At 44.8% G+C, this 12,686-nt stretch overlaps 2 protein-coding genes across 3 annotated transcripts in view; one reads left to right on the top strand and one right to left on the bottom strand.

Moving 5' to 3' along the window:
- The window catches only part of col4a1 (collagen, type IV, alpha 1), a 61,136-nt gene that overhangs the window by 33,942 nt on the left and 14,508 nt on the right, over positions 1–12,686 (bottom strand). The gene's annotated exons all lie outside the window — the stretch shown is intronic.
- The window catches only part of col4a2 (collagen, type IV, alpha 2), a 44,143-nt gene that overhangs the window by 3,176 nt on the left and 28,281 nt on the right, over positions 1–12,686 (top strand). For both annotated transcript variants that reach the window (XM_076014656.1, XM_076014655.1), the window contains exon 4: positions 11,707–11,787. In XM_076014656.1, the coding sequence (XP_075870771.1) occupies positions 11,707–11,787 (81 nt within the window). The remainder of the gene's footprint in view (positions 1–11,706; positions 11,788–12,686) is intronic.

Below are 12,686 nucleotides of genomic sequence, written 5' to 3' on the forward strand. Positions count from 1 at the left end.
GAGAACTTGATCCGCGCAGAGGAAGCTTTTCAGATTTCTGCAGTACCTGGAAAACACACAGGGGCGACATCTGCTCTGGCAATCATCCTCATCTCGGGCTAAGTGGTTAAATGTGACAGATGTTTTCTTCCCAGCGTGCTCCTTGTTGGCATAGCTGACTTCTTGCGAGCACATGATCAAAACTAAATCAAGCAGGGCCTGCTGAGACCAGCCATTGGAGAATTGGGCCACTCGTGCAAATTGATGGAAGTGGAAGTTGAGGCCGGCCGCGCAGCTGCACAATTGGCCTCTTCAATTCATTCGGAAAGCAGGAGCCAAATGTGAATGAGCCGGGGGTGTGATGAGGTCACCTCGTGGAAAGCCGACACGTGACCGACCACTCCAGTGTGAGCGCTGGCTGAGGGAAGGAGCCCTGTCTATGATAAGGACAGAATAATGAGCCACACATCCTCTGCCAGAAATGCAGCTGCGTTGCAAAGAGGTGCAACACAGCCGCTGCAACAACAATCAGGGGAAGAGCACATTGTGCCGGGCTTCAGAAAGCCACAGCCTGGGATGAGAAGGCCATGTGTGGGCCGTCCCTGTATCTGCAATGTGCGTGTCTGCATGTGTGTGTGTGTGCATTTTCCAAATAGGTATTGCCGGTATCCCTCAGAGAGGGACCCATTTGACCTTTGCTGCATTTTATACTCCGCATTGTGCAGATGGGCATGTGCGTGCACACTCCCGTGCGAATGACTGTACAGTGTGTGCAGCCTTTTGTTTGCTTAACTATTGTTAAGGCAGGAATGTTTTCTCCTTTCTTTTTTTTTTTTTTTAAATTGTGTGTGGAAACGTGACATTGTGGTGGTGATTATTTGATTAGTCTCTGTGGTGCGTCTTTTGTGATGTTGAGGAAAGGCTTGGCGAGCTTGGCTCTCTGCCGCCCATTGGTCAACACAGAACACATCCCTGAGGGGAGCAAATGGCCCAGATATTGAAGTGAGCTGAAAACACTATTTTGTCAGAGAGGATTGAAAAGTTCAGTAAATCTGTCAAGGGTTTGTTCGGATTGTTAGCCAGGGCTCGAATTTAGTGGGTCAATATGTCTCACCCCGCGTCTGGATGGGCACCTGATTTTCTCTCTAGCTGAGGGCCGAGAGTTTTAGCCTTAAAGTTTGGTGAAGCTGGACTTTATGGGGAAAAATCCAGTGAGCAAAAACGTGGGAGAGTGAAATAAGATGAGGTTTCTAAACAGGACAAGGATACCAGATGCAAGATCCACATCATTTGTAATCTCTTAATGTATAGTGGTTATAGATTATATATTGCCTTAGACAAGGAGCCGCATCATCTGAATCCTCGGATGAATCGAGAGCCTAACTCTCACAGACTGACTCTATATGCCCATATTATACCCATTTCCATGTATCTATTTTCATCCCTCACATGATTAATGACCTAAAAATCTCAGGAAAACACCAAATTTAACCCCCTATAACCAGCAGCAGCAGAGGCAGATTAATTCAGCTCAATTTACTGCTAAAACTGATCCTTTGTGGGAGTTTCTAGTATGGAAGTGGCAAAAACAAGGGTCGAACAGGATGAGGCAAACACCTGGCAGACTAAAAAGAATTACTTAATTAATCGTAAAGTTTGTTGCTTTGTTTAGATATTTAAACTGGACTATAAGAGGCTGCTGCTGTTGGAACAATAATTTGCTGGAAACTCTGTTTTCAGTGTCCTGCAGCTGTTTTAGCATTTCGCAATGGAATTTCTTCACTGAAAACTGAGTTTAGCTTCTCCAGTGCAATGCAGTGACTCCAAAGCAACACCACACACTATTACAACACTAACTCTAATTGTATAATAAATCCAATCTGTTTTTTTCAGTCGGAACTCAAAGCCAGAAGTTTTGAGTTAATGAGCGTCAGCAGCTTAAACTGAGTTTAAACTGCTTTGAGTCAGGATGGAGTTTTTTGGGTGTGTTTGCTGTGGTCCTACATCTTCCTGTGTCCTTTCCCTTACTCCATCGACTGCTGTGACTCATGGGAGGACTCTGGGGTTCCATCAGGCTGTGCTATGGGAGAATTCTACAAAAACTCAGTGCTCCCAGGCTCGTCTTCAGAGCTCCCAGCAGCTTTTGGCCCTCATTTCCTTTTATAGGCTCATTTTCTTGCCACCGTTCTCCGCGTCAGGGCCGTGTCTTCTGTCCCACTTCACTCTCGCCCCATCTGTCTCTCTGGACGGGACACTTGGCAGGCGCTCTGCCCACACCCCTCCCCCACGGCCCGTCTCTCTGCACGTGCGTCCGTGGTCGTCTGCCTCCCCTCAGCAGAGGTGAGTTTTCTCACTGAGCTCAGACGGAAGGATTGCTTCAGCTGTGTTTACACAAGGACATTCTCACAGAATCGCCCGTTCGATGACGCAAAGGTTCAGTCCAGCAGGTGCCCCTTGTAATGACCATATTCCTCAGCTCATTTTGGCCCAATTTGATTTATCTCCCTCATTTTAATGAAGCACCGTCATATAATACCGCAACTGTGATATCTCATCAAGTGGGATCACAGACATGATCTCACTCGCTTTTGCCCTCTGCATTTTTATCGTTCCAGACTGGAGACTCAGATCCTCCATTCCAGCGCCAGCTACGGTCAAATGGATTGAGGACGAATTATTTCTAGTCATGGGAAGAATGTTAACAAAGTTAGATCCACTGCTCTGTTGTAATGCAGCCTCGTCCAACTCCCTTGAATCTCTGACTGTTTTCTTCTTTTTACGAAGACAGTCAGAAAAGGTCAGCCAATCAGTCTGGTGGATGGTGCAGACAGTACCTCAGCAGACATGATGGATGGGTCAGTGATGTTCCATGTGCTCAGAAGATAACGGTCCCGTATAATTCGCTCGACCATTGTTTCCTATTAATAATATGCGTCTCGAGAAAGATCCTTCCTTTACTTATTTAGCCTCACTATCATTGCTCCAGCTCATCAGCGTCCAGTAGTCAGCGATTTAATTCAGCCTTAAAGTTTCATAACTAATCAGCTTCCAGGATGGACGAAGAAGGCCAGAAACTCATTTCCACTGTTGGTTGTAAATAGACCATTTCTGCTGGAAAGATTAGTTTTGACAATCATTTACATTAGAGCAAGGACACAACACAGCGCTGATCTTACACCTTTTGAACAAGCTGGTTGATCACATGGAAAGATTCCAGTGTACAGAACTTTTACCAAATCACGTACCAATTTGTGAGTGTGTAAAGTAAATGCAAAGGTTGAGAGAAAAGTTCCATCCAGTGGCCAGCGTGCCAGGTTACAACACAGTACCATTATCACAGCAGACCAGTTAGCCTGTCTGTGCTGCCTTATCCAGTACCTTGTTCCTCAGTTTGCACACTTTCAGTTCCACTTGATTAATCCCAACTTCAACCATGAAGTGTCTCTTTAACCCTCATGATGTCCGGATTCCACTTTAAGAGCTGTTTGATCCTTTCTTTAAGTAGAACAACAAACACGGCTGTTCTCAGGCCTCTCGGGTGTCCAGGACTCTAACAAACAGATCTTCTCACTTGGGCGTCATTGATCATCTGATTAGAGGAAGCAAAGGAAACAGATCTGTCAATCTAACAAGGTGTGACAGGTCAGACCGTTTGCACTTATGTACCCAACAGAACTGGTTGTAATGCTGTCTCAATTTAGCTCAGAACACCACAGGAAGCATTGATTAGCAGCACGGCCCTCAGGGAAACAGAGCTGAGACTCTTTATGACCTGAAGCCGGGAAGGGGAAAGAAAAAAAAGGTCCAGCTGTGTCAGGCCCAGGACAGAAACCAGAGACGTGTTTACACTGGAGTCCAGCCAGACAGAGTCCTGCCTCTTTAAGGTTCCCTTGCTGCGGTCCACCTTCTCCCGTAGGGTCGTGTCCTGTTAGCACGGTGACCCAAGTCCCTGTGTTCCCTGCAGCCCCGTCACGCTGTCCTCCCCTCTTGCCTCGTCACTCAGCAAGAGTGGTCTCTTGGTAGAAGGAAAATGAATTTCGAGTCAGTGTTATTAATGCAATGTCAATAAGGAAGTTAATCCTTTCGACATTATGAGTGGGTTGAACGTCTGTAAATATCAGGGACCCCGACATCCCCCAGTGAGAAGAGACCTTTCCATAGAGGTCAAGTAAAGTTGTATTTTAGAAGTAGGTCAGGAAATGGCTCAATACGATTTTGGTCTTGCAAGATTTTATGTTATTGTGCCTTGAAAAGATAGATTTCACTACTTTAGTTGCACTACAAAATGCTTTTAATGTCAGGACAAATGAGAGATAACACTACAAAATAATCTCTATGCAATGTAGTGGATGACATTCTTCTTTTGGCAGTCCCACTACGGCACCTGTTGGCCAAATTTTGATTTTTTTGTTTTTTTCTTAAATCGATTGACTTTTCTCTCTGTTGCCCCAGAACAGAACATGAGTTGGGCAGCATCTGGTAAGCCAAGGAGGAAGTTTTCTCTGCTTTTTCAAAGAGTAGAAGTACACTGCAGTGGCACTCTCATTAACCCTGCAGCAGGAAGTCGAGAGCGGCACGACAGGAAGAAGAATTATCAGCAATGGTACGCTCAAACTGCATTCGGTATCAGAAATCTGCGAGACTCTGGAGAATTAAACCTTATCTGCGTGATGTGGCTACAGGAGACATCTGGTGTAATATCGAGGCGTACCTTGGCGGTCAAAAACGTGCGCTTACACAAACACACCCATGTTTGATGTTTGGCTTTTCCTCCGTCTGAAAAATATACTGCCGCTCAGCGAATGTGTTTGTTTAAAAGTGGAGGTCTGATTGTTTGATTGAGTTTTCTGTGGGACTATTGCCGGAAACTGAGGCCCGATTTCTCCCCTTTGACATGCTGGCCTACTTGTGTGAGTTTGGTCCCGGCATTGTGTTGTAAAGTTTGTATTCCGTTGCCAGTATGAGCAAAGTTGCACAAGACAAAATACAAAAGTCGCCCTTCAGTTTTGAAATGTGTGAACTGAACTGAGACACATGCAGCTGTTGTGATTACTCGACAAAGACTGTTTCCCACAGCCTGGCTTCACACATGTTGTCCATTTAGATTGTGCTCCCAATGAAAAGGCTTTCCCAGAATTCTCACTTAAACCCCCGGCAACAACGTCATTTAGAACCTTTCAAAACAAATCGGTGAATGAATCTGCTGCATCAGGGCCGAACTTACTGTCAGCCAGATGACATTAGTCCTTCCCGCTGTTTACGTCTGCGGGGGAGCAAAGAGCGGGACGTTTTTGGGAACCTTGCAGTGCATGAAAGCAATTATATTTAATAGGACTTCATGTGGAAAAAGAAAGCAGCAACTGATCTCAATTCTTTTGGCATTCCAGATTTCCAGTTCTGCCAAATGTTATCGCCAAACCGCAAACAATTCCAATATTTTTAGGTCCAATATTTTCAATTTTATCTGTAAATTGAAAGTCAGAAGCCACAACGGTCCGGCTCTCCCCTTCCAAAGGTTTCTACATCAATTACCATCACTTGTAGGTCTTCATTCAGATAACGCGCACGGTCACAGAGAGCTGATCACAGAAGTGAACACAGGCGTCTCCCCCCTCCCGCCAGCGCCACCTACCTGCACAGACTGCAGGCCTGCGCCCTAGACATATCACACTGCTCGTCTCTGCACCCTAGCAGTGTGTTACCCTCATCGTGAACCAGTGTCAGAGCTTGTTAAATTGGCCAGGTGTTTTAAATACAACAAGGTTGCAGTATTTCACGGATATATCACTTCATTAGCATGACGGGACGCGGCTGTTAGCCTAGCACGTGGCGAACACACAGGAGAAACATGTCCGTTGTGAGACACTTTCAAAATACCAATCCCACTTATTTGGGATACATGCAACATGCAGCTTATCGAATTCATGTCATATCCACACAAACAGGCTTGCTTTTTTTAAGCATAGATTCTTCTGTGCGAATCGTGTCTTCCCCCACACGTAAAATGAAATTTAGGTCACTACACTAATGTTTTTATAAAACTCCATGGCAACGTCTTGTCACACTCAGAGGTTATATCGCCAACTTTGGGTTCAGCAGGCGTCTGGCATCGCCTGAGAGGCAACATGTGATTTTGGACGAGGACGAGATTGTTTTAGAATACGGATGGCTTTCACTGGGACACATTTAAAAAAAAATAAAATACACAGAAATCAGACCCTAACATTATAATATCAGGACTACTTATACCACGCCCTACCCCCGCAAATATCTACTCTGCTGTTGCACTAATCTTTAATCTTGTTGCAATGCAAAATCACACAGGAATTCGGGGGTCTTTTAATGTTATTTTTTCAGCGAAACCCCGCAGTTGTTGATCTTTCAAAACCTCAAATTATGCTGAAATTGTCAAGTTGATTTACATTTGAACAAACAAGTCCACCTACTGGCAGGACTATGTAAGCAGTATTGCTCTCCTGTCTTTTGAAGTTGACTGGTGATTGAACAAGTCTTGCACGGGGGCACAAGTCATTGTAGAAGGAACTAGGTCACTGGCGTGGGCTAATGTGGAAAGATCAAAGGTTGGATGCTCAAGCTATGATATTTGGAATCCTCAACTGTCATGCTTCCATGTAGACCAACTAATTAATCTTTGACCCAAGTGATGAAATGCCTTCATTGCCATAGTTGTTCGATCAAGGAACTCTCTTAGCCAGCTGTGTTTTCCCACAAAAGTGTTGGGTTCAAACCTTGTCACCATCAAATCTTACATCAGACATTCTGCTCTACTTGTCATCTGTCTCCATTCGATACTCGGACAGATTTGAACAGACGACAGGGGGCCTCCCGCAAAACACCGTTTATGGTCCGTCTTGTCGTTTCATGTGCGAAAACTGAGAAACCATCACGGGGTGAGAGGTTGTCTTTTCCACGTCCCGATGGTCGTCTTATTTCACAAGGGCTGATCTGTTAACAGCCGCCTTGTTTTAACAGCAGCAAATGAGAAACACGAGCCTTTCTTGAACATTTGTCAAGTTCCTTTAAGTGTTCTCTGTCAGTACAGTTGGATCTGACAGGAACACATTGTGTTCTCACAATTTCTGTGTTTGTTTCCTTGTTGTTTTCTAACAGTTTGCCTCAAATTTTCACCAAAATTTGAAACAAATCGTTGCTTTAATTTGTAAACGACCAGAAGAAGGCAAGCATTTAATCTCACTGTTCTCAATACAATGTGATAGCTGCTGTGATTTTAGTTGGAAATATATTTTCGCACTTTCATTTCTTCCTTTCTTTCCATTATTTCTGCAGCAGTAGTTTAATGTTTTCTGGAATACCAATACCAACCCCCTCCTAATGACCTTGTTTCTTTGCCTTCCTAGGCTTATAGTCGCTGTTTTAAATCCTGCTGTATCTGTATTTATAGTTTGACTGCAGTTTGTTTTGTCTGCATGCATCCCCTGTTTTAGTCTTCCCCTCATCCTGTTCATCCTGGCTGGGATGCTCTGTTGATTTTGGCTCCTCCTGACACTGACAGGAAGTGTTTGGAAGTGGTTAGCGCAGTGGTAAACCTACTGTCTAAAGTACAGGGACGTGGCCATGGCCAGGTAGGTTGAGGACAGCCACAGATAGCAACAAAGCATCCGGGAGTGGAGTTCAAAACCCCCAGACTCAATGCCAGGGGCTTTCAGTGGCCCCTCTGTAAATAATGTGCAGGTCCTCAATATTCGCTTCCATCTTTCCCCACAATTTCTAAACCCAATTTCTGAATGTGCCGATAGCAATTCGATATGAGGTTGCAGTTTGCAAACATTTCCACATGAGGACCTCCCAGATAGGATCGCTTTGTTGCAACAGTTGTCTTCAGCATTTAGCCATGCTTGTGTTTATAAAAATGGCGGCACAAATAGAAGGGTTGGGCCATGAAGCTAAAAATAGTGAATCCTTAATAAATAGTCTTTGTTTAAAAGGTCAAATATTCTCTACGTATTTTCAGGTCTTCATTTTTCATTCCAGGCTCCAAGTGGAGCAGTGTTACATCCCTAAACACTCCAAGGATTTGGAGCAAACAACATTTTTAGTCCCACCGGGGAGGCAACAAAACAGTCAGCATCTTTGACCAATTTGACCACTCCTAAAAATATTTGCCAGCTGTTTTCACACAGCATATCAGTTGGTCTTAGAAGGAAGTGTTGTCAAAGCAAGGTTGGGAAGGAGAAACGCAATGTCACTGGCTCAAACATTAGACACCCGTCCAGGGAAAACAGGGTGTGGGTTGTTCTTTAATTGTTTTAGCATTGCTACTTATTGTTGCCCCGCCCGAAAAGGGAAAAAAAATCATAAACACACTTCAAAACGAAGAAACTTGGCAGAGGAACAGTAGCTTTCAGTTTTCTGGCTCAGAATTCGACCATGGTGAACAACAGCGAGCGGCTACCTCGACGTGTAAACTCTTCCATCCTTTCTAAAGCATCGCTTCATGGTTCCTGGCCATGTGTGGTCCAGGCAGAGTATAAACAGATGCACAGGTTCATTTGTACACGGCGAAGAGTGGGAGTGGGATGTGTGTGTGTGTGTGTGTGTACGTGTGTGCCTGTTTATGTTGTTTACTGGTGCTTTTTGAAGCAGGGCAGAAGACCGTAGAGCAGAGAGGAAGCCCGCAGATGGAGGTTCACAGGATATAGAAGATCTGTAAACTGTAAACCAAGAGCCAGACGTAAGCGTTCTTGTAGAATCAGATCAGAGCAACAGACCATAGTTTCCACGTTCACACACACACCATTTGATGACAGATATCACAACCAAATACTCAGCAGAACAGGTTCTCGTTTTACACTTTTTGGATTTCAGACATGCATCATTCATGTATCTCTTTAACAAGACACAACGCAGGATGACATCTAAATGGACGTCTGCCGGCAGGCACTTTGCTCTGCATCTTCTGCCTTGTAGCATGTTTTTCTGACTCGCAGACAAATGTTGAGTCTGGTCTGCATCATCTAGGTTTTCACTTGGAGACAGGTCGGCCGCTGCTGCTCCCCATAGGTGTCAGATTTACGATCATATTCTGCATGACCGCCTGCTGTTGTGTTGAGGATTGTCCATCTACTTCTTCTCTACTTTGAGCTGGACGTGACCCTTTTTGCCAAATGGTTTGGCTTTGGAAGATTGTTTGCTGGTAATGTACTTCCTTCATTAATGGTTTAGTCCAGAGCTTTTGAGGGCTAATCGTAAGTTCACCATTATGATTTAATAAGGTTCTACGTTTTAAAATGATAAACATTTTAGTAAGTAAATAATTTAATTAATTTAAAATAATGCAGCGATACCCCAAACAAAGGTGTTGAGCAGATAAGCGCTTAAAAAAGCAACATTTAAAAGACAGAAAATAGGAGAAGTTTTAATTCAAAAACAATTGAAACCTTAGTAATCCATTTGTTTAACAATGATGATAGTTGTATGAGCACATCACATACATTTAGCGCAACTTCTGCTCCCACAGTTCAAGGAGACTAAAAAAGGAACCAAAAGTGTGAAGAAAGTCAGCAGCACTTGTGGTCCTGAAGACAAACTTTATTGGACGGATGTCCTTCAGGCTCATCAAACAAAGGTCAAAAGATAATGGCTGTGCCAGGGGAAAAAAAAAACACATCTCGGGATAGTCCGTCTTTCCTCTTCCGACATCCCCAACCATCAGTGTGGAAAAGGTGATTTTGACAAAGCGTGGGTCACTATGCTATGCGCTGAAAACAGGATACTGCAGCTCAGTCCTATTGTCCTGTAACCTCTACTATTTTAAGCCTGTAAAGTGTCAATTTAAATTGGTGCTGCGCTGCTCCGTACCGTGCAACTGCCTCGGAGGGACTCGCTCCTTTGTGTCTGCACGGAGATGACGCACTTGGTTATCTTTGTTTTGGACCACATCAGTGCGAAGAAAGGTCATTCCTCTGACTCTGTTGCTTCCTTATTAGGACGACACGTTCGTCTGGATGCCTGGCGCTAAAAATATTGTAAAGGTAGTCATCTCTAAACTAGGCTTTGTATTTAGTTTAGTTGTTTTTTTGGCATGACTTAATAAATTCCAATTATTCCGTTTAAAAAAGGGAATGAAGGTTAGGGTGAGCGTCATTTTGTGACGAGATAAAGTGTCTCGTGCTTCCGTGCGCGCGGGCTAAATTAAACCCATACCAGCACGTTTTAGCCATATCAAACAAGTCCTTAGATCCAAGGAGAGGTCACCAAGAAATGCAGTTTGCTGCATTCCATACGAGAGGGGCAGAGAGTCTTTTGTGCTGTGCAGATAGGGGCTCATTAAGTGCCGGCGTCTCCGTGGTAAAAGAAAGTCTTTGTGCACAAGGCGAGCCTCAATGTGGCCTTTGTGAGCAACAGGATCCGCCGTCAACGTGAGGAGAGCGAGAATTATTCCGATTCTTACTGTTTTTGTCGCCGCTGTCGCCACTGAGTGGTCACTTCTGGCTTCTCCTAATGGAAGGCAGGGGCGCATATCGAGGCGTTTGCTGTCTAAGCAGGCTCTGGAATGACTGCGTAGGTTGAAGACGTAGGCAGAGACACGGGAGAAACGTCACAGGCGGCTACACAGACCCCCACTGCGTAGCCCCAGTCCAAGTATGACTCATGCATGCTGGTTGAAAAGCCATTAAAAGGCCTTTTTTCACGCTACTTGATAAACTAGGGAGAGTCTCAGGGGGGACAGATGCTTTCCACAGTGAGAGCGCTCATCGTTGCTGTTCCTGTGTGAAATCCTCCGGGGGACATTGGAAACTGTTAAAAAAAAAAAAAGAAAAGAAAGAAAAAGCAATGTGTTCCTTCATGTGTTGAAAAGAAGATGCACCAAAACAGCTGCAGGGTCCAAACAGCACTTAACTGTGACTCACACACATCATTAGTTAATTCTAGTTCTGGATTTGAGCTCATATCCTGATATCTGTTTTGCAGGCGTCGGTTAAATGTCACACTGTCTCCACACTCGTAGCTGACTTCTGCTTCTGATGAGTTGGTGGGCGGGATGGTGGGGTAGGGGGACCTTGTATTTTACATAGCCAGTTTCCACAGAAAGAGGACTCCATTCTGCCTCGTTTAGCGTCCATGGCTATCTCAACTACCTCGGGGGCCTGAAACCTTTGACCTGCAGGTCGGGAAACCCCCTTTGTCTGTTCCCGCCGTCTTTGATCACGTCATGTCGACGCTGGTCCCCAGATCGGATCGTGACGGTGGGTGGTTTTGTCGGTATGCGCATATCCGAAGACAAATTGCCCATGCTGGTGGCAGGCCCCTGATGAATGGGTTCCTCGCGGACACACGGCTATCTATTTCGCCTCGATTATGAGTCAGTGCGGCCGCAGCCAAAGCTTCCTTCTTCTGTACACCAGACCCATGTACGCACACAAGCAGCATTACAGTCCCCCGCACTGGCGCATCGGACCATTGCTGGTCAAAAAAAAGTGGAGGCAGAAACCACAGTTTACACAAACACAGCCGGTCACACCTACAGTACACAACAGCTTGCCCCACACCGCGTCCCGGTGCACAAGGCAGGAGGATGCTGACTTTTGCAGAGGTTGTTATTTTTTTGTCCCAAAAGGGGATTTTGACTGACAAAGCCAAGATGCTCACAGGCAATCTCTCCAAAAAAGTGTGACACTCTTGGGGCGACCCCAAGTTGTTCAGCTCTAACATTCCTGTTGTCTCCTTTTATGTTTTTTTTTCCAGGGTGGGAAGAAGCACAGCGGACCCTGTGGAGGGAGAGACTGCAGCGGAGGCTGTAAATGTTTCCCAGAGAAGGGTGCCAGGGTGAGTCCATTATTTTCTCCCTTTCACTGTTACTTTCGTGCAAAGCATCTCCATCTCTTGCTCTCAAGGCATCACAACCGCATAACAAAAACAGACTATGGAGAATCAAGGCCCATGTCGGCCACTGTGTCTTCCACAATTGCAGAATCATGGAAACAAATCGTGGAATTGACCAACAAACAATTTAATCAGTTGTTCAACACTAAACATCATGGACCTGGCTGTTATTTCATTGAAATTCAGCCTTCGAGGAAGAGGGTTGAAAAGCTGAGCAATACATTGGACCACTAAGCAACTAAGACTTCCGCCGAAGACTCAAGGATGTCAAAGCAGCTGCAAAGTCCAGAAAAAAAAAGCAAAATGGGTCGGTGGTGAAAATAGTGTAGGAGACCCATTTGGCAGAAAGATAGGAACCAGCGGTTTGAAGTCGAGACAGACGTAGACTAAACATCTTGAGATAACAAGCTCAGCATGACTGGCCAAGACTCCACATGGCTTAAGAGTCGTATTATTTTTTACGTCAGACATGCGCAAGATTATAAAACAGTTGAGATGATTAGTCTGGGTGTTTTATCATCAGAAAGCCCCCGCCCGCCCACACACACCCAACCAGCAAACACCTTTTCGCCACAGCAATGCGGTCACACACGTTTAGCATCAAACATGAACACATTTAAATCAGGATAAAGTTGAACAGTTCTCCAGTTTATCTTATCTCAAAGGATTTTTTTTTCTACAGGATTTTTCCTTTCAGCGTCCCAAACTGCCTAAAATCTGTAGTAACCCCATTTATCTTTCTATCCTAAACACAAAATGAACTCAATTTGCTGCTTCATAAATGCAGCACAAAAGCATATATCCTGTTAAGGTAAAACAATGCCCATCTACTTGAATTTAGT

The sequence above is a fragment of the Nelusetta ayraudi genome, unplaced genomic scaffold (genome assembly GCF_046127955.1).
Source record: "Nelusetta ayraudi isolate G7.1 ecotype Tasmania unplaced genomic scaffold, CSIRO-AGI_Nayr_v1 ptg000169l, whole genome shotgun sequence".
In the NCBI taxonomy this organism is placed as follows: domain Eukaryota; kingdom Metazoa; phylum Chordata; class Actinopteri; order Tetraodontiformes; family Monacanthidae; genus Nelusetta; species Nelusetta ayraudi.